Source organism: Hippocampus zosterae, chromosome 6 (assembly GCF_025434085.1).
Source record: "Hippocampus zosterae strain Florida chromosome 6, ASM2543408v3, whole genome shotgun sequence".
In the NCBI taxonomy this organism is placed as follows: Eukaryota; Metazoa; Chordata; class Actinopteri; order Syngnathiformes; family Syngnathidae; genus Hippocampus; species Hippocampus zosterae.
In genome coordinates, this window is record NC_067456.1 from 9284215 (window position 1) to 9309537 (window position 25323).

Genomic DNA, 25323 nt, shown 5'->3' on the forward strand with positions numbered 1-25323 from the left:
CTTAAAAACATGACACTCCTTTTTTTGAGAGCATCCGTAGCACGCTTTATTTCATTTTCACTTTCTGTGAAACCCAAAATGTCCTTGGTAGAAAAAATATGAACTCTTATAAGAAGAAATAAATAAGTAATTACAAACAAGCCAAGAAAAGGAACATAGTATAAACGTCTCAAGTAAGCAGGTATGGAGTCTCGATGCTTTGTATAGCTTTTCAGAACGTTTGTAAACAATAGGCACCAGAGTACTTCCAGGTGGCAGAAAAAAATGGACTACCACTGAAATGAACTGAAAACAAGGGAAAATAACTTGATGTACCCAAAAGGTTTAGATTTTCAAAAAATATTTTCTTGAAAAAAAATCCAGTGGAATCTGTGTGGGGAGGATACATTGAGTAGTGTTGCTCACAGTTGTACAGTGAAGATCGCGACAAACCAGAAGTGAGTTAGCCACGTCCAAATGGTTATGTGGAAGGCATTTTCACACAGCCATGTATAGATTGTTTTTTTTTTTTTTTTCGAGTAATTTAGCAAAACGTAATGGCTAGCCTGCTCACTTATGTGAAAGGTGCAACATGCTAACCGTTTCACTGTCAAAAGAGCAAGTCTGTGCCATTAAAGGGGAAGTAACCGCAACATTCCCCCCTCCAATAACATGTTCTAAATGACCCCACCCGTCGAGAATCGGTATTCTGATTAATACTGCGTTTGTGTAATGTGAATTAAACATGAACATCCACCATTATCCATCTCAGGCGGGCGGCCATGTTGCTTAATACTGCCACTTGCTGTGGACTGAAAATGACCTCACGGTTGCTTAAGGCTCAGGTAACGACCAATCAGGGTTCACCTGTTTTCTGAGTTTGGTCATGTGACGTTCGCAAGCTGAGCCACCATCGGTGGTTGCCTGAGCAATGGTGATGTAATTGTCGGTCAACAGGAAGTGACAAAATGGCTGCCCTCTAAAATGAATGCAAACAGATCATCATCATCAGAATAGCTCGTTTAGACCAGTGGGACCACATAGAATATATTATTTTCAAGACATTATTTGACTCGATTTCGCCTTTGAATCCAAGCAACATAAAAGTCCTTGACATAGCCAGCTCAATTATCATGTTGACATTTTCTGAATTTCTACCACTTCTATTTTTGAATTGGCTTCTGTGTTCCGTCTCCCTTGGAAGCAACTTACTTTACGCAGCATATTTTCGACTGACATGTCACAAATTCAAACAATGGTAGTAGAGACGAAGGCAGAAACCATCGCTGCAGTAATTTCCTCTGGTTTCTCAATCCCTCAAATGACTTAACGTTTGTTCATTTGTGAGATTAGAAATCGTTGGACCTTTTGCCACCCGGAAGTTGTTTTTTTTTGTGAGGTCATGGTTTAAAAAAAAAAAAAAGGTATCTAGAAAGTGTGTATGCATCACGTTGTGGATCATGCTAATGCATCAGCGCATTTCTGGCAGCGGTCACGGTGTTCTTCATCAACATGGCCACCGTCATAGGACCCACACCTCCAGGAACGGGAGTGATGAAGCTGGCCTTCTCTTTTACACCTGGAACAAAGGAGACAAACACCGCAATTCAGAAACAGAGGCCAACCCTCTTTTTCCTGTCATTTTTTTAGCCACTAACGTGAGATACGCCCATACCGATGAATAATTTCACCCCATTTACGACCATATGCAGTCTCTAAAGATGGTCCCAACAGATTATACGGCGGTGACTATTTTCCCCGCCCAATTTTAAAACGATTATAAATGTTAAACCTTTTCAATATTTATCACAAATCCTTGTGTGTGTGAGGTCAACAGAATTGGATCGAACTGCGATGCGAATCACAGCGCAGCTAGTTAAACCCTGGAGAGCCAGAACTATTAACTCGTTCAATCCTCATGATGTATAAATAATTTTGAAATAAGGCCTATTTTGGTCTGATACTGATTGTTGGTGCTTGCACTTCCTTGTTTTAAATAATTGACAGAGAAGTCTAATTTCATCAAAACTGGAGCCTTTATTGGTCCTTTTGACCCAAAAAAACCCCAAACTTTTTTTTTCAAATGTAACTTTGTATTTCCATTCATTCATTTCTTTTAGCATTCACAAATTCGTCTATTGTTATTTTTTTCCAACATAGCCTACAACTGGAGAGCTAACCGAAAGAGTTGATGCCCTTCATTTATACGAAAAATAGTCATTTGCTGCCATCTTGTGGCATCTGTAGGCAAGGACAGTACAGTATGAACTTTTTTTTTGGACAGGCGTCAGTTACTCATGGATTTTCGCTCCCTGTTCCCCACGAATAGCTGGGGTTCCCAGTATACATCTGGATTTTGATACAAACTCAAGTATCACATCGCTGAATTAGGCCAATGTTCACATTTTCAACAACCATAATTTTTCGGGGTGGGGGGGGCATTAAGCCATTGCATCATCAAAGACAGCAATCTTATACCTCATTAATTTCCCTTTTCTAATTTGCAGTCCACTTTTTGTTGATCCCTTTAACATGTATGCGAATGTGCGAATAATTACCCTCAAAGTCCACGTCACCGATGAGCCTCAGTTTCCCCGTGTTGGGATCGACAATGCGGTTGATGCCCACATCAATGACCGCGGCGCTTTCTTTCACCATGTCTGCTGTGATCAGACCGGGAACACCTAAAAACACACACACGCACACACGTAGCCGAAGAATAGTTCAAAGCGACAAAAGATCAAATCGTTTTCCTTTCTGTCGTCATCTCTTAAGTCCCGTGCAACATTCCCATCACTTGAGGTGGATGTTTACACGACGCCCACTAACGTTCCGGATATGGATGAACTACCTGAGCGTGTATTTTCTTTGAGTCTCTCAATTCACTCAGCAACAGCTTAACTTTCTCCGCGCGAATGGCGGGGGTGAGAGTGAGAATGGATTTGTTTCAACACAAGACATGGAGCGGTGGTTAGTGACCCGTTTTCCCAAAATGAACAAACCAATTGGTCATTGAATCACCTGCAGCGGTCACAATGATGTCTGCGAGGCTGGTTAGCTCCTTGAGCCGCTCCCTCGGTGTACATCTGTGAGCGATGGTCACTGTGGCGTCCCCTGAAATGAAGATAAGCCAACCAAACAACTTGGAAAGTAAATGAAATCCAAAGACATCGAGTGAAACCATTAACAATGCGCAGAATATTTTTGTGGTTGGAGTTTGCTGTGCTGTACGACTGCTTCAAATGTGTTGTCACTTTCATGCATCATAAATGTACCTGAAACTTTTTTTTATAGCGATCTGTACTTTACTTCGTTAATTTATCTTTCAGTCACGTTGACGTAATTTCCTGAAATGCAGAGCACACAGCAGAACAGTCAGCCTGCCTGAATTGATGTGGGAGGGGTGGCGGTAAGAGGATGTCATAAATTCAACAGAACATCACAATTGAACAGGAAGTCTTTATATGGGGGCAATGGTAGTCTGCCCTTCCCGGCTCCTGGGTAAACTCAATAAATACACATTGGATTTGAATAAATACAATGGATTTAAATGAATAAATACATTTGAATAACTAATCATCCACAATTTTTAAACATTTTTTTAAGTTCCAATACTGAAGTACATACAATACCAGAAAATTACTTGTCGCTGGAATTTAATGTCCTTTTTTAAAAAATATTTAATTGACAGTGAATGAATTAATACTCAACACTGTATGCGTCAAGATACAGTGATCCCTCGCTATTTAGCGGTTCGTTTATCGCGGCTTTGGTAGATCGCAGATTTTTTCAAACATATTCATATTTATTTATTTTTTACGTCCCCAAACGGTCGCGAGAAGCAGTGAAAGTCAGCAAAACAACAGTGAGTCACATAGAGCAACACATACAGTACATGTGGGGTGAGGGGGTTGGGGGGGGGGGGGTGCTGAGAAGATGTAAAGCCATGTTGATTGGCTGTGCATCTTTTTTCTGTCTTATTAGTGGGTTACTCTTTGATCTTTAATCAGTGTCTAAGTATTGTGTGTGTGTGTGTGTGTGTGTGCGTGTGTGTGTGTGTGTGTTAGTGCGCTCTTATCAAGCGCAAAGGCCCGTGTGGGGCAATTTTTTTTTAATGTACTGTATATGTTAATTGGTCGCTACTTCGCAGATTTTCATTGATCGCGGGTGGTTTTGGTCCCCATTAACTGCGATAAATGAGGGATAACTACTTTTAAGAATTCCTCAAGTAATATTCTACCAGGTGACTTTTACTTCTATTTTTTAAAAGTTGTATTTATTATTTATTATTTTCACAAGACCGGAATCAAAGAAACAATGACATTTTCTTGGAGCCCCCCGTTGAGACAAAAAAACCCCAAAACAAAACAAAAAAAAAACAACCTTATATTAAAAATCCCCAAATACAATTAAACCCGCAAAATCAAACACTAAACTGAATAATCATTTTTGTATTCAAATGCTCTGCTTTTTAGCATTTATTCTTTCTGAAGGAGATGTGGAAGGATTTGACCGAATGAAACATTGGCAATTAATTTGAATGACGGCAACGCCTATTCCTAATTGGCCCCAATGAGTCAAGCCGAGCACTCCTAACCGAAACTTTCTGAGTCAGGATAAAGCAGCGGGGAACGTGAGGAAAAAACTTTGATCTGGAAATAGACACACATATTCTTATCTGTCACCGTTTTCATTATTCGCAAAGCATTGATCCATCCTTAAGTACACACAGCTTCAAAAAACGTTTACACAATTTGCACAATGGTTGCGATGAAAGCAATGTGATGTTTCTTTTTCTCTTTTTTTCTCTCTCTCCCCTCAATGGTATGCGTGTCCTTCAGTCATAAAGGAGCAGTGACCTCGGAGTTTAGGCCTGCAGCGATGGATAAGAAACACGAAACACGATCACGCAAGGAAAGGTTCAAGGGAAACCGGAATGTGGCGGAAGCAAAGGCAAGTCGGAGCACATCCCCGCCACCCCGTCACATACCTGTAGTGTGTGTGTGTGTGTGTGTGTGTGTGTGTGTGTGTGTGTGTGTGTGTGTGTGTGAGGTGAAAATGCAAACAAAGAACTATTGTGGAGTGCAAATGTGTTTTTGTGTTTTTGATGTCTTGCAAAGGATTTCGTTGTTGCATTTTGCACTTCAGGGCGAGCGTAATAATGTAACAAAAGTAGTGTTCAGGTTGAACAGCCACTGTTGGGTTTGTTCGTTATTTCTTGGTTGAAGTGATCACCCCCCCAACCCCCCATAAATAAATAAATAATTCATGCACATTGAGAATTTTACAACTTCAGGAGTCTTTGAGTTGAGGCGTTCTACTGTGTTTTGTTCAGCATCACGATTGAAATCCGAATCAATTCCTTCCCTGTGTTGTATAATCTGCCCTGCGATTGGCTGGCGACCGGTTCAGGGTGTCCCCCGCCTACTGCCCGAAGACGGCTGGGATAGGCTGCGGCACCGCCCGCGACCCTTGTGAGGATACACGGATCGGAAAATGGATGGATGGATGTTGTATCATCATACAACACTGTAGTTTTTGGTGCCTTGTCAAGTTAGGGCAACTTGCACATAAATGAGGCGGAACTCTCGCAGGGTCAATCCGTGTTTTCCGTCTATCTGATGTATAGCTGTTGGCGTAGATTGTTCGCGAGGATATGGTTGGGAAGGCACGTTGGATGTGACAGAACCAACACAAACGTCTGCAAAGATACCTGGACTCTTAACGCTTCATTCCACTGATCAATGGTAACCGTCTAAATCTGCTCCCTATAAGCTGCCATGCGCTCTTGTTTTCAGACTTTCGCCGTCGTGCCAGGAAGTGGATAGTAGTGGTAACAGTGCGATGCCTTAAAATCACATCTTCTCGTTGCTTCATCCTCAAAAGGTAATTCCTGTAAATGCTTCTCCAAATTCCCTGCCAACTTCCTGCAACCATATACGGTCGCCTGATCCGTTTGAACCCCCTCCACCCTGACAAACACTCCCTGGTATTTCTTTCCGGTAAACATACGACAGCACAAACGGAAGTGAACAATTATGAAATATGTCCCATGTTGAAATATTAAACCTAATGCATATTTTTAATGCCCTTATAAAGTGGATAAATATGCTCAATTACTATGACTAATAAAGTTATGCTTAGAAAATGTGACTTTGATTCTCACATACCATCTCGCACCCAAGATGAACATGAACTTGGCTTTATTTACTGTTGCCGTCGCATTAAAAGGATTGCCAACCTCTCATTTAAGTCCTCGTGGAGGTAAAAGTTGTCATCTATACGAATGACTTTGCCAAAAAACTGAATTGACTCACTTCAATCTGAGTAATTTTAGGGATGGGTCAAAATTGGAGGCCTACAAGTCTTAAACGAGACTATTTTGTAAGGATTCGTAACGAGCTCCGGGACGTACTTTGGATCACGCCAGTAATCGGCACATTAGTAAGCGTTAACTTGGCTCTTTGACCCACCGAATCGTCATTGAGTGGAACCTTCCTGGAAAGTTTCCCTCCCCTCCTCCTTATATTTATTCATTCCAGAAAGAGCTGAAATGCCTAAGTATTTGTCTGCATCCATGATTAGGCTTTTGTGGAAAAGCCAAAAAATCAAGCGTCAAAATGCCATTATCATAAAGCGTTTTGCACCTTGTACAGGCAATGTTTTAAGCATCATTTTCATTAATTTCTTAATTGTAAGTGCAAAAAAAAGTACTATTAAATCTGGCTGCATGTCATTTTCTGTGAATTTTCTGTCTCAGGGGAACTTTGGGTGAATATCAAACATATTCTTTTTCGCCTCATTAAATTAAAAAAATAAAATAAAATCAACGGTGATAAAAAAAAAAAGGGAACTCATTGATTGCATGCTAGCTCATAGCCGATCAATCAAAACAAGTCTGCTCAAATGGTACGAAAATTGAAGCTCCCAGCTGCAAAGTTATCAGAAAACGATACATTTGTCTACATGTGGCCAGATATTGTATCTTGAGAATTAAACAGACAGATGAAAACAACAATTTTTGTCTCACTGAATTCAAGCCTTGTTCGTGTTCAAGAGGGCTTTATCACTGAAGGTTTTATTGTAAAATGCTGTCTCATTTGCACAGACTATTATCAACGCCACATATCAATGATGATGCTTTAGTTCGGGTTGTGGGGGTTGCTCTCTTTTATTTACTGTAAATAAGGATTCTGTTGACACGACATGCACATTACCCAATTGCAATCACACACACTCACCGCCAGGGCGCTCATGGTTCCGATCGGTATGCAGCAACATGGCGATGGGCATCCCGACATTTTTGGAGCGTCCAGCAACCAGCACATTCTTTCCCACTGTCTCGATACCTGCGTGTCACATTTTCAAGGGGAAATAGTTGGGAATGAATTATGCTTGGCACCTCAGGGAGAAAATAATTCTAAAATTTTATGAGGATGAAGAAATACATTTCTCTCTCTCTCTTTTTTTTTTTGAAACCACATTTGTCTGAGTCCTCTCAAGGATGAAAGAGGAGTGGTATGATAAGCATCCAATGACAGCAGCAAAAATCTAATACTGACTTTTATTTCATATTTTAGATGCACACATGACTAGGTTGTTCGGGGAAAAAAAGCTTTTGGAGAACTATTAAATATTTAAGTCACAATGGGTTCTATCAATGGCTACCATCATTAGTATTCATTTGCTATTGTTTAGCCTGTTCACGGTCAAGGCAGAGCTGGAGTCTTTCCAAGCTGATTTTGGTCACTCAAATCCACATGACAACAAAGATTTTGAAAAATGGAATAAAAATATGTCGAAAAAGGGTTTAACCTGTGATAAATGTAGTCTGCAAGAATACAGAAATTAGAGAAGAAAATCTATAAATCAGGGTCGACTGCAGGGCGAACAACTAGAATCAGGCGCCATCTAGCGGACATCCTGGGGTAAGACAGCACAAGTGTCAGGGTGTCTGGAGACGAGTACGAATATTCCACTTTATTACATGTATCCATTTATATTTTAGGGCAATTGTCCTTTGAGGACCCCCCGGTGAAAGACTTTGGTCAAGAGACAGGGTACACCCTGGACTGGTCGCCAGTTAATTATACTTTACATGGGGTCTATTGTGAAATACTAATTGGTACCTTGTGAAATGATGGGCTATGTCAGTTTACCTGCTCTTTTGATGATCTCCCAGACAGCTGCGGGTGTGGCAGGCACCATGGATCTCTGGTCAAGACACAGCTTGCCGATATTCACGATATGGAAGCCATCCACGTCCTTTTCTGGAGCGATGGCGTTACACACTGCTCTTTCGTTGATGTGCTCTAAGAAAACAGACAGCTCTTGATTGATCATCTGTCGAGTCTGGATGTTTTATTTAAGTCCATGCCAAGCATTGTCTTGTACTCTTGGGCGTACGATAAAAGCAGCGTTTGCCAACCTTTGATGAGACATGAACATATTTTACACATGGGACCTTTCTGAATAATTGATTCATTCAATAAAATATTTAAAACAAGATTAAGTTATACTGACAAATACATCTGTTGAAAAGTTATATTTAATGTATTGGAAACTTGACGGAAATATACTGGAAACACTTTGCAACCCTAGTTGGGAATCACATCTATAAAGGAACTACCCCACATGTGAGCACACATTTGTGTGCATGTTTACCAGGAAGTGGCAGCTGCACCAACAGTCCGCTGACCCGCCAATCTCGGTTCATCTTGTCTATTAGATCCAGCAATTCCTGCTGAGAAACTGAGCTCGGCCGCAACACCGTGTCACTGGAAATACCTGGATTGCAAAAAGCGTGTTAACTTGTTTTTTGTGGCTATGTTTTGCTGCTAAAAGCCACACTTATCTAGGTCTATCTATCGTGTCCAAACATGCCAGCGGCTATGTGACTTTTCATCTCAGTGTTGTACGTTCGTCATGCAGTGTTTAGAAAGATGTGACATCTGACCCAAAGTGCTGGCAGCGCGTGTTTTGTTCCTAACGTAAGTCCTGCTGGCCGGGTCATCCCCCACGAAGACCACTCCTAGATGAGGTCTCATGTTGCCCTGAGCGACAAGCTCTTCCACGTCACGTTGGATCTCTCTGTGGAGCTGACGAGCCATCGCCGCCCCCGAAATCACAACGGCAGCATGCCTGGATAGGAATGAAGTGTCATTTTTTTTTTTAGCATTGTTATGAAGGTAGTAATATCTCGATTTGTTCATTGCACATTCAAAGTTTCCCATTTGAAATGAACGGAAATGCCATTAATTCACATAGTGGTCTTAAAAGTGGCATTCAAACATTTTTTTTCCTTGTGTTTTTTTAAACTAAACTTTCACAGAAATTCTAAATTGTCACTGTTTTTTGTTTCCTTTTTTGTCAGCCACTGTTTCCTCACTTTCAGCTGCATCTCCATCTTTGCACGCAAAGATATATGCAGCTTAGAAATTATTTCTAGCCCTTGGCTGGCATTGCATTGACTACTTCTGCCCCAGTATACATTAGATAACAAATGTCTACACGCCCTTTTTCATTTTCAACGTTTTTGTGATATGCACTGGAAAATAAGACCATGATAAGACATTACAACATTTGTTCAACCATTAATGTTGCAGGCTACAATCGGTTAAACTTAATTTTAAAAAAAATCTTTTTGAGAGGCGAAGTAAATATAAACAACAGAAACGATGGGGTCACAAGTGCGCATGCCCTCTCAGAACTGAGATGCGGCTGTGTTCAGAATTCACCAATTACAATACATTCAAACTCATGGAAGTCAGCACACACCTGCCGACATTTGAAGAGCCTCTGATTAATCCGAAGTGACACGCAGATGTTCTAGTGGGCTTTTCTTAACAATGTTTTGCAAGCAAAAACATGGTTTGTTGTTGTTGTGCTTGACTGGGTGGCAAAATATCAGCACATAAAAATGTTCAGGCGAACATAAAACACCTAAACCTGTACTTTCACTGAACGGTAACAACATGAAAAGATGGTGGCCGGACGGTGTGATGTTCGCTACCGCCATCTAGTGGCTGAGCCCCTCAAGATCATTCGCAAATCAAAATTTTGCATGTAAAAAGCACAAAAATTGGATCATCCACGAGCTTGTAACTCGCAAAACTCATAACCTAACGGCACTCATATATTAAATTGTATTATGAAAATTTTATGAGATTAGTGTGCAGCAGTAAGCTTGTACCACTTTCCCAAACTTTACTGGCTTGGCTCTGCATGTCTTGGTTTGACACTTCAAAATCGTACTCCGGGAAACTCTGAAAACCACGCTGCACTGAACGCACCAGGATCTCTTCTTCTACTTGTGCATGCGACAGTTGACCATCGAAAGTGGGCAAATTGTGATTTGAGTGAACATTGAAGAAGACAAAGGACACTTTGATTCTCTCCTCTTTCATCTCAAACTGCTTCAAAGCACAAAGCGTGTGACGGACAAGTGGTTAGGACTGCACGACTGTCCGTGTTTTATGTTATGTGTTGTGTTTATTTATTTTACTTTATGTCCACTGTTTTGTTAAGCGCTTTGTTACAGTTGCCGCTGTCGCGAAAGCGCTATATAAATCAGCATGTATTGTATTGTATTGTATTTTAACAAGGAAACAGAGCACTCGAGCAGAATGGAGATTGTGGAGCGATGCATCCTAAATTGATACAGTGACACACTGATAACTATTCTGCTTGACAGATTCGATTTTGGGATAAGTAGAAGAATAAAAAAGTGGCACATTAATATTTTAAACTCGGGTTGTTCCGATCAGGATTTTATGCTGCCGAATCCAGTTGCCCATACCCGGAAGAGTCACTTAGTCCAAGGCGACCAGTTTACGAGAATGATTTATAACGCATGCTTCATCAATGACATAATTGCAGCAGGTTTTTATAACAATAATAATAACAATAAAGCTTCAGATTTCTGTACATGCTCCTTTTTATGCTTTTGCAATCATGTTGAATCGGATGGGTAAATGCTTATAATAAGGGGGGAAAACTGTAATATAATACTTCACTTAGGCTATGTTAGCCTGCAGCGGTTAATGGTTTCTTCTTTGATCCAACCCCCCCCCCCGCAGTAATCAGTCATTTCTGACAGTGGTTGCACCTCCATGTGGCTTTGTGACTACGGCCGGTGTGTTCTCTCACGCGTCAAGCGGTCACATTTGCTACCCTTATGTAATGATTTAGTTGGCAAACGTGATTCTACTACGAATCTCCTGCAAACACAGCACCTGCAGTGTCTGCGGTGGAGCCGTATGTCATTCACAGGTCCATCCCCCAGCCCCACTTCCATCAACGTCCGCTTCAGAGTAACGCCCGCATGCTATTCAAAAAGGCTGACACTTAGTGTCGTTTTACCTCGTCGCAGACTGGTGCAGGTGTCTCCGCTGATTCTCCCATTTTCTGTGTGTCCGAAGCTTGGCCCGGCACGAGCGGTGGGGGTTTGCCAACCCGCTACAAAGCGCCCAGTAGGAGCGGAGCGGGGATACAGAGGCGGCCATGTTTGCACGCGCACTCGCGCGCGTGAGCGTTGTCATAGTGACATACTAGCGGGAAGCTAACCCATGCTAGGCGTTTGTTGACGACATTAATCTCATTTAGCTGCGAATAAATACTATTCCAGATAATATAATTATTATATAGATGTAAATAAAAAGTAAATGGTCACATTAAAATCAAGCCTTTTAAATTTGTTGAATTTACAAGATGGCGTAGCTCCTAAGCTTCAGCAAGTCACTATACTTTTATTCCATCAAACTAACACAGCTCCCCCATTTATTATACTAATTATTCCCAATCACTGACTTTCCACAAGTGATCATGAGTTCTACCATGGCAAATTATCCAGTTTCACTGAAATTGGTTCGAAAATGATTTACTTTACATGATTTATCTTAGTCCATTCCTTATCATCCACATATAGTGACAAGCATTGTATTCTTGCAAATGATCCAAAAATATACAGATACAGTACATATACGGACAGCAATAATAATGGACAAGTCATATTCCCCCCACAAGATGGCAACAAAGATGTTCTCTTCAAGGAGTACTATCCAAGTTCTCCTCCCTGGAGCATTAGGTCTTCCATCTGAACACAATTTTGCACTATTCGTTCAAATGGCTGAGAAGACATTTTTATGTTGTCTTTCATTCCCGAGGAGAAGAAGAAAGTGGCAATTCAAAAAAAACGAGGAAGGCTTATTGATTAACAGCAACAACAAAAAAAACTTTACGTCAAATGGCACAAAGGTTGCAGTCTGTTTTATGTTCAAGAAAGCATGACATAAAATCTTACACAAGTTCAATTGTTCACATATATTCGGATTCGTAAAATCAATCCATTTGTCATTTAATGGCTTTTCCTCATTAGGTGAGCTGTAGACCAACAATCATTCGCACTTGCGTTCACTATGGCCAATTTAAGACCGGAATGAACCTAACGTGCAAGTATTTTCGGATGTTGGGGTAGAAACAACACAAAAGTATTGTGAGAGAATGCAAACCCCACCGAGGTGCAATAGCAGAACCGATCCTATTTGAAGAAGCTGGTGCCCGAATCCATAAAATGCTATTTAAAATGTTTGTTTGACTTGAGACTGAATGCAGGTTTCGAAAAATGTGGTCCGTTGTGAGGTTTGTTTTGAGACTTGGGTTTGTTTTGATAAAATGTGGTACACACCACACCCCACAGGCTTGCCTAGACAAGAGACTAAATAAAGGATGCTGGCGGCATTTGCCCTCGTGTGAGTAAGTACACGAATGCAGTCATCATAACAAAAGCCATTTAGTTAATCCAAAGAGTTTGCAACTTTGGACAGGTATTTTTCCAGAGACTTCAATTCCAAATGATTTGACCTGTCCTGTGGTGTTTAAATTATTGTTATATTATTATATATTTTGACTGTATCGTTTAATTTAGAAATTGCGCTGACCGCACCGTTGTGTACTATAGGTTGTTTTCGGGGGCCACATGAGAAAGAGGAAGCCGTTCCCTTGAAAGAATTTAAGTAAACAGGGAAAGTTGATGTCAGCCTGAATAGAAAAAAAAGCATCGTGTTTACATTTGGAAAGCACTTTATTCACTCAAAACGTGACTCACTTTTGCCTTTTGACATAATGGCACAGACTAGTGCGAGCTTGCTTTTTGAAGTTGGGAGGAACATGACATCATGACACATCACACTGCTTCTTCGTTTTGCCACCGCGTTGTAGGCCGTGTGAACTTAACTTGTCCTTTTTCTCCTTACCACCAGACTAAACCCACCAGTAAAATCACTTGCGGTGACCACTCATCTGGAAGCAAGTTGCAGTGCTGAGAAGAAAGAACATCAACACAGAATATGTTAGAAATAACGCAGTGTCGCGAAGAACATGGATACACCATTCCCACTTTTTCCTTTTTTTGTGCTATTTTGTGATATCAGTGACCAAAAATTGTACTCAAGTAACAAAGTTTAATTATTTTCACACTTGATTTGGCTGTTACATTTTTAAATGTTACTTCACACAGTTTAATAAAGCTGACAGTTTGACCCAACAATAGATTAATTTCAATTTTCCAGTCCTTCCTTTGGGGATCAAACAACTAAATATGTTTTTGTCCTTTATTTTCAATTCAATTTTGCATTAGGATCTGTTTCGGTCCACTTGTTTTGGTCAAAGCCCCGGCACGGTGGACTAATTAGACGTCTCGCTAAATCCCGTGTGGAACTCGCCCACCCAATAGGCGTGGGTGAATACTCAACGAGTAATTTGTTCCACCCAACTTCTGAATGGAACAAAGTCATGTCTCAACAAGGCACTGCCGTTATACAGTAGAAAGGAAAGGGGGTGGAGGGGTATTCTTCTATCGTGCTCATCAGCCATTTTTATAGTTTGAGATTGGGAATGATGTATAAAAATCACTTTGTTTTTAATCCCCTTACAAACAATACTGTCTTGTCTTTATCCATTTTCTAAACTGGTCATCCTTGTCTTATTCGATTGCGGTTGACCTGGACTGAACGCAAGACGACATCAGAAAGCACTGACCAGTGTTTCACCCCTAAATGTGAATATTTGTTCCACAAAATTGTACAACGTATTAATTAATTCCTAACAGTCTAAGTAGGTTAAATAATGACTAAGAGAAAAGGTCTGCATGGCGAGGAGTAGCTAAATTAAACCTGGATTATGAACAGAAGAGTACTCAATGAATATCCCTGTACATACACAGTTCAGATCATAGTTTGGGGTATATTTTTGGTATAATCTATACATATAGCCAACAGTTTACAGTCTACAATTGTGATCTGACAGTGGTAGTATAAAAAAGAAAGATTAAATTGAGGAAGACCCAGCTACCAAATGTGAGACCAGCCATGTCAGTGCACACTTACACGGTTAACTTGGCTGTGGTCACTCCCACAGCGGCGCAAATGTCCAATCTAGGTGTATAAAAATCTAAATCTATGAAAAAAGAAAAAGAAAAAAAGACACCCATTTCCCAGGTGCATTAACGACCATGTAAAGTGAATGTGCAATGACTGGCTGAAAAATGAATAAAATGAATAAATATGAGCTAATCCGTACCCTGAGATATTCAAACGTGTCATGCAATTAGTGCAACTCTGTCTTTAATTGCCCCTCTCGCATACATTTTAAATGCCATAAGTACATGTTGAAACTGTGTTGTCATCATGTTTCATGTTTAATTGCCAGCTAACCAAGCAGCCGCCCTCCGCTCTCACACACTGTTGTTGGCGAATTGGACTGGTTATGTAACACAAGAAGCCCCCGCGCACATGTCTGCTACGACAATGGTTGCACGGCACATTTAGCAGGATTAAACATCATCATTATGATCAAGATTGTCGACACACTGGGTGGCAATGTCTTTTGCAGCCTCTGCAGTGCTCGAATTTAAAAACTGCGATTTTCCTCCAGCTAATCGGGTTCAACTCACCACTATGCACTAAATGTGTTTTTATATAAAGGTATAACAGTCATTTTGCTCGAAACTATCAGTCCCCTGTGCACTCGAGCAGAATGACCACTCACTCGCTCTCCACCTCTGACGCTCGGCCCCACCTCCTCCTTCTCCTCCTCCTCCATCCATCCTAAAGCTGTCATACCGAGTGTGCTCGCCTGAACGCCCGGAGAAGAGTCGAAGCACAGAGCCAGGTGACATAACGCGGTGTTGGCAACAAGGTGGCGTGAGAGAGGTTCCAAGTGAAGGGGGCAAACAGACATCACTCATCCGAGACAGGAGCGGAGCGAGGCGGGGGAGGCGACCGACCCGACAGGCCGACCGCTGGAATCTGTGACATTTTTCCACCGGGACCTCTCTAGGGGCAACATACGCGCTGTGAGAAAGGGGAGACGCGGCGTTGTTTTTCGCAAGCTTCGAGGTGGTGTCTTGTTTGGTTGGTAAGTACCTTGTCCGAGCTTACCTTGAACCCGCCATTGTTGCCAAGGGGGGTGTTTCTTTTATTAGGAGCTAGCTTGTTGTGTGTCCGCGCTGCGTTCAAGGAGGAACGGGGCCCTGGGCCGAGTATGTTGTATACGTGTATTTACAAATCAGCCGCTGTGTCTCAAAGTCACGCAGCTACTTCTACACGCAATGACACATTCGTGTTGAATTTCGAGATGTTCTTTCTAGTGTGTGCCCGCATGCCCCTTCGGAAGGAAAACACGCCACTGCTGGCACGTGCGGGACTTCCCAAACCCGAGTGTGCGCCCACGAAAGCACATATTTTGGGAAAAAAACGCCGGCTGCACGGACTTGAACAGGCGGCCGGCTGAACTAACGAGGGAAAGTGGACGTTCCAAGCAAGGGAACGCTCGGCTGTTTTTGTGTGTGTACGTGTGTGTTTTTAGGGCGCCTGGTCGTTTGACTGTTAATCACGCGAGTTCATTTCACTCTGTTGGAGCCGCAAGAGGGTTCGGCGACTATGGAAGTCGACTTTCGCGCATGCGCAATGTGCACTTTTGCATACCCACTGCCCAAAACAGGCATCCCCGTATAATCGCGAATTCACATACAGTATTTGCGTTTTTTCCTCCGTGGAACAACTGCTGGCCTCAGCAATACACACAAACATTGTTGAAAAAGCATCAAATTTCCACTCCCTCACCCTTAATTGCGTTTTAATATGTGATAGGTTTTTTTGAGGTCCTCTTCCCATTTTAATTTTTATTATTATTATGAACAAATACAAGTAATAAATTAACCAGTAATAAAAAAAGGACATTGTACAATAATACAGAAATATTTTAGTCTTACGTTTTTGGCTAAGGGGAAAAATAAAGGCAAGCGACCCATGAACTAATATGAAAGACAGTTGTTAACTTTTAACAACATTTTGATTTGCAGTCTTTGAAATGTTCACTGTGATAACTTTCTCAAATTCTGCCAAACTAGTGTGGTGTAAACTTAATTGATCATATATATAATTTAATTCATTATCAATAATATTACAAACAAAATGCAACCAATCAGTGTTTTTATCGCTTGATTGTTTTACGCTTCATGAAACTATCACATGTAAACAGGACTACACTTGAGTGTACCTATGCAGTTATGCCTCTACGTGTTCTTGTCATGTCTTGACTGATTGCTTGGCCAAAGCAAAACTTGTTCCAACTAAATTCAAAATAAGATCTGCAGCAATCACATATTAATACACTTCAACATGTTTGATGAGTATGAGCTTGTGTATTTTTATTTATTTGTTTAAATTTCAAGATTGATTCTGAACTGGCAACCAGTTAAGGGTGTACCCCACCCACTGCCCGGAGACGGCTGGGATAGGCTCCAACCCGCCCTGCGACCCTAAGGAGGATAAGCAGATCAGAAAATGGATCAATATTGATTCTGAACAGCTGCAGATGACGTACATGGCACTGTTGGCATATTTGTTTTTAATGGTTTTGTTTTAACATTAGGTTAAAAAAATCTGTGGGAATTAGGATCCTAGAGTACCGGGTAGTTTGTGGTATAGTCTATGGCTGGTTTCAACAGTTAATGTAGGCTATTATAAACATTTTACAGTGCATCATTTATTCTCAGTTTTTCATTAATCGAGGCTGTGCTCGGAGTTTACTGTAATTTTGGGCTAACCTTTTTATGGGGGTACGGTTTGGGTTACTTATTTTCTCTGGGCCCATGTAAGTGTGATCCCTGTGTGTGTGTGTGTGTGTGTGTTTAACAGAGTCTGTGTTGTTGTGAGGAGCCAGACATTCATTATGTTCCTCTTACTAAAGAGGCAGCCAATCCCATTGTCAACATGATAGATTTTCCACCACACAAAAGGAGTGAGTATGCAGGAGGTTGAAAGAATAGCAGGCACACCCCGCAACACAATCTATTGAACAAAAGCATGAAAATCACAAAATGCATGAATATTACAGTCTATTTATAACAGTACTATTGTACTGTGTTGGATCCTTTTGAGACAAATGATCCAACTTACTGTATCTAACTCCCCAGTGGCTGAAACAAAATTGAACAATGCCAGTTACACCCGATGTTGGTCACCAGCCAGATGGCAGATTTAACATTTCAAGTATTCAAACTCATTTCCTTCTTGTTTATTTGAATAGTTTTAGTTATAGTCATCGTTGAATTATTTTGGAGATGGAGAGAAATCACATTACCGGTATTTGCCGTTTGCACCCCCCCCAAAAAAAACAAAACGTTCCGCAATTGCAGGGGGAGTGATGGTCAGCGTGGAGTTTGCGAGTTAATAATTAATCATCATCTAATGATAAGGGAGGAAGAAAAGTCACCAATGTGTTTTCCTGTTATTTGCACCCAAAGAAAAAGGTGTGTTTGGAAAGAATGAAATGTTTAAGGCCATGTGGATACTTTTCCAAAACAGAAAGACATAGATTGTTGTTTCTTGTCAAGCCATATATGTTGTAAAGTAGTCATGAAAGCACATTCTGATAAGATTGGTGGATGAAAGACTTCCGTTTTTATTGGCACTTATTATGATTGTGTGTGTGTGCGTATGTGCGTATACACACACACACACTTGCACACACAAACACGCACACAAACATGGAGAGAGGTATGAATGAGTTTGATGTGATGAGAACATGCCACGGCCCTGTCCCTTTCATTTCCTGCAAAACATCCATCCCCTCAACAGCAGTTAAGGCATAATGAATGTATTTATTTGCCTTTGCCCACACCCTTTCTCAATTGTTTGTTGAGCAGATCCTCTCTTTGTGCGCACAGGTGAAAGGTTTGTAGCCGGCGAGGTGCTTTCTAAGCCTGCGTACTCTCATGCTTGGATTTTTATTTTTAAAAAAAATTTTTTACTAACACAATTTGTTACTGCATTCGTAAAGCCTTTATCAATTGCAGGCAATTTTAAAAAGAATGTGCTTTCTGTGTATTACTATATAGGGTCAACCACTTGATATGTAGAAAAATAAATAACATAAAAGCACAGAATCTTGAAATCACAATGCAAAGCAGCATAGCACCGGGTTATGAACAATTATTTGCTGTCAAATGTAAAAATATGCATTATTTAATAAGTGATGTGGTGTCACTGGGATTTTGGATTCCTGTAGAACTTCAGTCATATAAAAAAACAAGGGGGGGGGCAAATCATGAAGTGTGTGAGTTCAGGGGCATTCAAATTAAGAATGTTTCAAAATGTTGAATAACAAAACGGATATTTAACAATGAAAATCAATCTACAGTATAACCCTGCATAAAACTCACATTGTAAACACCTTGATTTGGTGACTTAAATGACTTAAGACATACGAGATACTTAAATTAGTATCCAGTCACGTGATTGAAAAGTTACAGTTGATCAGTATACGCTAAAAGGGCTGGATATTCTTGTTTTCTTTAAGGTGTCTCAAAGTGACAAAAATATCCTTGCCAAATGGAAGAGCAAGTTTTTATTTCATGTTTTATGACACAATGTAATGTCTCCATTTAAAAAGAAATTATAGCGGTGTTTTAAGAGTGACACTAAAAGAGCCAGATTCAGGCATGAATTTGAGCCTCTGTGTGGTGGGCGGGGTCTCCCTACAAGCACGACTCCCCAGGGTGTGTATAATGTTCAGACTCAGATAGAGAACAAACTGCACACAAGCTTGTTTGAATAAAAGAGGCGCAGAGTGAGATGAGGACACATTTTGCTTCCACGCCTGCCTGTTAGGTCATGCCAAAAAAAAAATATGACAAACTTGACTGGTGTCATATAGAGTGCGGCTAAACAGCAACGCCAAAAAGTTCGCAGGGCAACCGGTTAGCATTTAAACAACTTCCCTTCGAATAAAAGTCCAACATACTGTATCTGATTTTTTTTTTTTTATGGCAAGCAACTGGTTGCATTTGACAAGGCAATGAATCAATAGCCTATTGCCACTATTTCTCACCCATCAACTGCACAGCTGCATTGACTCACCTGTACATTGCAAATGTATGTAGGTAAATGTAATAAGTACATGAATCCTGTATACTGTATTAAAGATAAATAAATAAATGTATACATAGTAATTGTTTTGGTATGAGGGAATAAATAAGAGAGAGAAAAAATCAACTTCAACTTTGATTCAATCAACATTCCAATCAATTTTACATGCAACACCTTCCCTTATGAATCTAAAATAGTCTATTTGGAATCCTGAATTTATAATTAGTGTGCTCCGAACCAGTTTTACAGGTAGGGCGAGTATAATTCCCGCCAGGTCTTAAAAACTCATAAAATAATAGATTTTAGATATAATAATAGATTTGGAATACCAGGAGGCCCGGCGGTTGACTGGTTAGCCCATCAGTCTCACAGTGCAGAAGTGCAGGGTTCGATTCAGGCTTTGGGCTTCCTGTGTGGCGTTTGCATGTCCTCACCGTGCCTGGGTGGGTTTTCTCCGGGTACTCCGATTTCCTCCCAAATTCCAAAAAACGGCAGGCTGATTGAACACTCTAAATTGTCCCTAGGTGTGAGTGTGGATGGTTGTTTGTTGTGTGTGCCCTGCGATTGACGGGCAACCGGTTCAGGGTGTCCCTCGCCTCCTGCCCATAGACAGCTGGGATAGGCTCTAGCATGCGCTGTGAACCTTGTAAGGATAATCAGATCATAAAATGGATGGATGGAAATAATACCCTAAATAGGTCATAAATGTTATGTTCTATGTCCGGGCTGAAAGCTGCGGCCGAATTTCTCCATGTGACGACTGAAAAAAACAATGTCGGTTGTTCACCTGCAACCAGCCGAAGTCTCCTTAACTAAAAAAAACATAGTTATTAAAAAATATTGAAACTTGGGTTAAACATTTCCTTGAGCATATGCATCGCTGGCTGGCGTCACAGGAATGAGAAGCCGTCAACGCAGCTCCGTCTGTGGTCACCCGGCCTGACATTTTTGGTAGTTCATTGTTAGTGCTGTTAAAGTAGTCTTGAGAAAAAAGAGCACTCGCATATGGCGGGTGAGGGGGAGGTCAGGTGCTGAGAGTACATTATGAAATGTTTTCATGCTCAGTGCAACACTGAGAATGCAGACTCAGACCAGTTTTCTTTCTCAGTATCATGCACGTTGGAGGAACTTTCCGCCATGGCGCCACGTTGTCTGTTGACTTAAGAAAATACAGAATGCAATACTTAATTCCTAAAGTGACTCCGAACCTGATTTGACTGGTGATGGTGAGCTATTCATGTGAAGTGAATGAAACTAACTAACAACAGACCACTACTATACGTTAAGCTGACACACGCATCACACACAAGGTGAGACCCTGCCTTTAACACACGAAGTCAAAGTCAGAAATACTTGAGGGTAAAACATGAGCATGGCAACACCAAGTGGACAAAAATAACTCCAGTTGACCAAACAAACCGCACAAGACCAATTGCACCAGTTTGTTTCAGTTGAACCAAACCAGACATGTGTGAGCACAGTCTTGGACATTTCCACGTCTGCTCTTGACAACGGTTGTTTTCTCATTATTTCTTGCTCTGACAAGTCTTGCTTTTCCTGTCAGACCTGTAGTTGTTTTTCTCTGATGGTGAAAGGGATACTTCCGGCTTGGCGTTTAAAAAAAAAAAAGAAAAGGTTTTTAGGTGTTAAAGCGTTTGTGATGGTCGAACTCACCCTGTGATCATTTTGTCGCTTTCTGACTTCTTTGCAGTGAATCTTAATCAATCAAATCAATATAATAATAAGGTGCCTTGGAGTCTGTCTTCTACATTTTACCCCCTCACCTAAAAAAAAAAAGTGAGATTTTTTTCATTAAAATTCATCTTCTTTCAAGTAAGTCAATGTTAAGCCATTCGAAATGCCTTTTGGTCACCTTTTCAACATGATTCAGTTAGCATGCTAACAGTGTGGTGTTTAACGCACCCCTTGTATTTTGAATGGCAAAGAGATTTTTATATCAATTGATATTTCATTATGACGGAGTGTTAAGCGTGACAACATCAAGGTTGACGACACACATCAAATGATTTAAAGTCATCTTCATTCAAGTAAGTCAATGTTAAGCCGTTAGAAATGACTTTTGCTCACCTTTTCAACTTGATTGAGTTAGCATGCTAACAGTGCGGTGTTTAGCACATCCCTTGTATTTTGAATGGCAAAGAGATTTTTTATATCAATTGATATTTCATGATGACGGAGCGTTACGCTTGACAACATCATATCATGACCGTTATGACACAGCATATGATGACCGTTATGAAATCCAAGTGTAAATATTTATTCTGCAACCATCGACTGTTTTAGCCTCGGCTGAAGAAAGACAAAATGCCGGTCGGAATGTGACTAAAAACATCCGAGCGCAATTTCCACTTGGTGCCAGGATAAACAAGCAGTTTCAGGGACATATGCAAAATGTACAATATGAGTATGAAAATCCAAATATACATGATCAAAATGACCATTTTTATTAAATATTTTGAGAGAATTTGCTACATTTTTCACAACGACTGAATGCTTTTGATGGAGACACCTAAGGCACTTTGACAGTGTCAGTAAGCCAATAAATTCCTTGTGGTCTAGCACCGTATTTAATATTTGAAATTAATGAATGGACGAAGGATCAGACATCAGACATTTGCATTCACATTCAAGCAACGTTTTTTTTTACTTCGAGATGGCAATGTCTTATGATGATCTTATATGTTGGTGGTTTGGTTCATTTGCTAGATGCCGTGCTTTTGATATCGTAGCGCGAGGCAAAAGATGGATGACCTTCCTCTTATGAACCGACACAGTTAGAACAGGAAAGAAAAGGAGATGTATGGAAAAAAAGGCAGTGGATTTCTCTTCTGGTTTCCATGACAATGCTGCCGGATGCTGGCGGGCTTCTTGTTGCCCGTGTCTGGCAGTGTCACCGAACAGTCTGTCTCTCTGGTCATCCCGCCTCGTCCTCGGAGCACAATCACGCTGTTATGTCGTTGCCTGTCATCGCGATGTCAGCATCGCATGACAGCGTAGGCAGGGAGGAAATAGTCATGCTGTGTGTATGTTGTTGTGCTGTACGTCTGCGTATGCGTACGGCGGCATTCTTTTGTTCGGCTTGTCAGTGCTCATTTAGATCTGATAACATTTCGCATCGCCCCTCGCAAAGGTCAGACAAAGAGACGGCAGGAGGAAAGGTTAAGTATAAGTTGAAGGAAATGGCAACAATCCTGTCAAAACAAATGCCTTTTAAGATTTGTCAGTCAAACGTTAAGCTCCGTCCATTTATACTGAACGCGAGAATTTTTGATTTAAATCCAGCTTCTGAAAAACTCCTCTCCACGGATGTTTGGAAAAGTCATGGTTGGAAAAGTCAAGTTTTTAGACCATCTTGAGATGCTGGCGCATCATGAAAGGCGCGAGCTGTGAGCGGTGACAGAAAGAGGCGGAAAACAAATACTGAGAAAGTGCAGCTTTTTCCTCAGGGTCAGGACACCATTAAAATTAATCACAACCATTTCAGCAAATCGGTTGTTTAAAAGCCCTTGTTTGGTTTTGCCACAGCCTAAAATTGGATTCAATGGGCTTTTAAGATCGTTAAATATTTGTGGTTTGCGCATGCTGTGGCTTCCAGGAAATCTTTGAACTGGCCCGTTTACAATCATTAACGCTGTTTGTGTTCTTACTACCGTTGTCGTTGTTGTCGCGTGATGCTTCCAGTGTGTGTGTGCGTGTGTGTGTGTGTGTGTGTGTCTCTCTCTCTCTCTCTCTCTCTCTCTCCCCCCTGACAAATAACATAATAAATTAGGGTGGTCACTTAGGTAAATGTGTTGTCATGCTGGCGGCGGTCGCCTTCCATTTCGTGTCCGTTTATTGTTACTGTTTTCATCTAGACGGATAAAAACAGCTCCTGAAAGGTAACTCAAGACATGACACTCAAGGATAATGTTGTTTTTTGGTTTCCCTTGCTACATCTTTTCTTGTCGTGTGTCTTTGGCTCAAGTTCAGCCTTTTGCTTCGGTCCGAGAGAGCTGTTTGTTGCAGTGTTGGGTGTTAGCCTCCTGGGAGTTGCACTGTCCCCATCAAAGCACGCTCACATAAAGCCTCTCTTGTTTTTCAGCCTCTGTGGTGTTAGCCATGCTAATGACAAGGCCCACTGCTGAACTGTGAGACAATCGAGTGAAGACATTTTTTTTTTCAATTCTTCCCTCAAGTATATTTTTTTGGGAGCGCCCAGGGCTTGGTTGACTCAGATGAGTCATGATTTTACCGCTCGGGGCCCCCGGGTGATTTTGAGTGAGGAGCGTTCTCGAAAACACCGAGCGGAAAATTGGAAACATTATTCTTGGTGTTGTCATCGAAAATAACGTACTGGTAGTATTTATTTATACATCTTTCTAGTATTTGCCTTAACAAATCTACATCACTGAAAAAATGAGATAAAAGCACACTAAAGATAAAGACAGTAGTTAGTTGACTTTATTTGGCAAGTCATAATGATTGCGTTGGCACCTGAAAGACATACCTTGATTGGTCTCAGTCTAGGTGCAGTTTCTCAGATGTCCTGTTGGCGGCAGTAGCCTGTTGTCCGCCTATTGCTGACTGAAAAATAAACAAGAACAAGCCCAAATTTCCGCCATCCATGATTCCCGATCAAAACTCAGAACGTGGGAGAAATTGATTCGCACTGTGGGCCAGTTTTATATTGGGTGCTTATAAATGTGTATTCTTTTCATTGACTCTTAACTGGGCCTCTGCGATCAGTCTTGAATCAATAACTCAGGTTTGTCCCGTCCATTTTTAACTTGCCGCTCTTGCGTGACACAAACGTGCTGTTGTGGTGTGCTATGTTCCCTGCCTCCGATGGTTCATAATGTCACATCGGTACTTGTACAGCACCGAATTTGACTGTAGGGCCAGGGCAGGGCTCCATGTAAGGATGAGCAGCTGGCTCGCAGGTCAGCGTTCATGTCACGCTGCTATTTCTAGCCAAATCATTCCTGCCGCAACAACGAACGCAAGCGACAGACATGCGACACCTCAGGCAACAGCGGGGTTGGAAGGTGGGGCAGTTTGTCTGGTGATATTCAGCAACAGGCAACCTTGGAGGCTCCGGATTAGCGTAGTAGACCAACGGCACGCCAGTCAATTTATTGCGCATGGCTCAAGATAAGGGAGGAATGAAGATATGCGGTATGCACTGAAGAGTAAAGTTGAATTTTAACATAAGCCCAACAAACCGTGTTTGTCATGCTAACTGGCAGCAGAGTTCACTTTAGTCCTACCCTGATTTAAACTGTCCACACGTCCTCGTATCACATCACGCGCGCATGTTACACAATATCTGTGGCAAATGGAGTCACTGCCTTATTATGTTCCGACATGATCTGTTCTTAATCATCTCTCTTTCTTAAACTCCGGGACCCCGTAAAGGTACGCAGAAGGTGAGTGAAACACCTAAACCGAAAAACAATCGTGCAGCAGATGCCTCTGAGCAGAACCCGAATATTTGTGTTTTGTTCCGCAACTCCGCAAGACTTTATAGTGTCATAAAGATATGAACAAATTAAAGGAAGATGCCGTTTTACAATGTACAAGGGACAATAAAACACAGGTAGCATATTCGCCTTATCTGTTGATCAGATGCTATGTGTCTGTCTGTCATGTGTTATTCCCAGTGATTCTTCTTTGGGTTAATGTTGTCAATCGAAAATACAGTCAGAAAAGCACGCACCTGCCAAGTAAACTTTGTCGTCCGCTTAGTGGTACCACGCCGAGAATGCCATTGTGATCATATATCGGCATTGAAATCATGTGATTAAGTTCTTAATAGCTGAGTCTATTAATGGCCAATTCCGAAAGCTTTAATAAGGATATTCATACTTAACTAACTGTATGATTAATTAATAGACTGTTACATGTTTCCTTATGC

At 41.2% G+C, this 25323-nt stretch overlaps 2 protein-coding genes and 1 long non-coding RNA gene across 6 annotated transcripts in view; 1 reads left to right on the forward strand and 2 right to left on the reverse strand.

Annotated features, from left to right (window-relative positions):
• Positions 1–19: 19 nt before the first annotated feature.
• mthfd2l (methylenetetrahydrofolate dehydrogenase (NADP+ dependent) 2 like) lies at positions 20–11513 on the reverse strand. Its single transcript, XM_052067254.1, has 8 exons — positions 11341–11513; positions 8936–9120; positions 8644–8766; positions 8139–8291; positions 7221–7328; positions 3001–3093; positions 2538–2663; positions 20–1558 (listed from the first exon to the last, which is right to left on the reverse strand). The coding sequence occupies exons 1-8, from the start codon at positions 11481–11483 to the stop codon at positions 1443–1445; spliced, it is 1047 nt and encodes a 348-aa protein (XP_051923214.1). The 5' UTR covers positions 11484–11513; the 3' UTR covers positions 20–1442.
• A 1528-nt stretch (positions 11514–13041) lies between these two features.
• On the reverse strand, positions 13042–15157 carry LOC127601750 (uncharacterized). Its single transcript, XR_007962627.1, has 2 exons — positions 15025–15157; positions 13042–13297 (listed from the first exon to the last, which is right to left on the reverse strand). It is a non-coding gene; the product is annotated as an uncharacterized LOC127601750 (long non-coding RNA).
• slc20a2 (solute carrier family 20 member 2) overlaps positions 15086–25323 on the forward strand; it is a 41648-nt gene continuing 31410 nt past the window's right edge. For 2 of the 4 annotated variants that reach the window (XM_052067199.1, XM_052067203.1), the window contains exon 1: positions 15086–15393. The gene's annotated coding sequence lies outside the window, so the exon portion shown is untranslated. The remainder of the gene's footprint in view (positions 15394–25323) is intronic. The other 2 variants (XM_052067198.1, XM_052067204.1) reach the window with 1 other exon arrangement.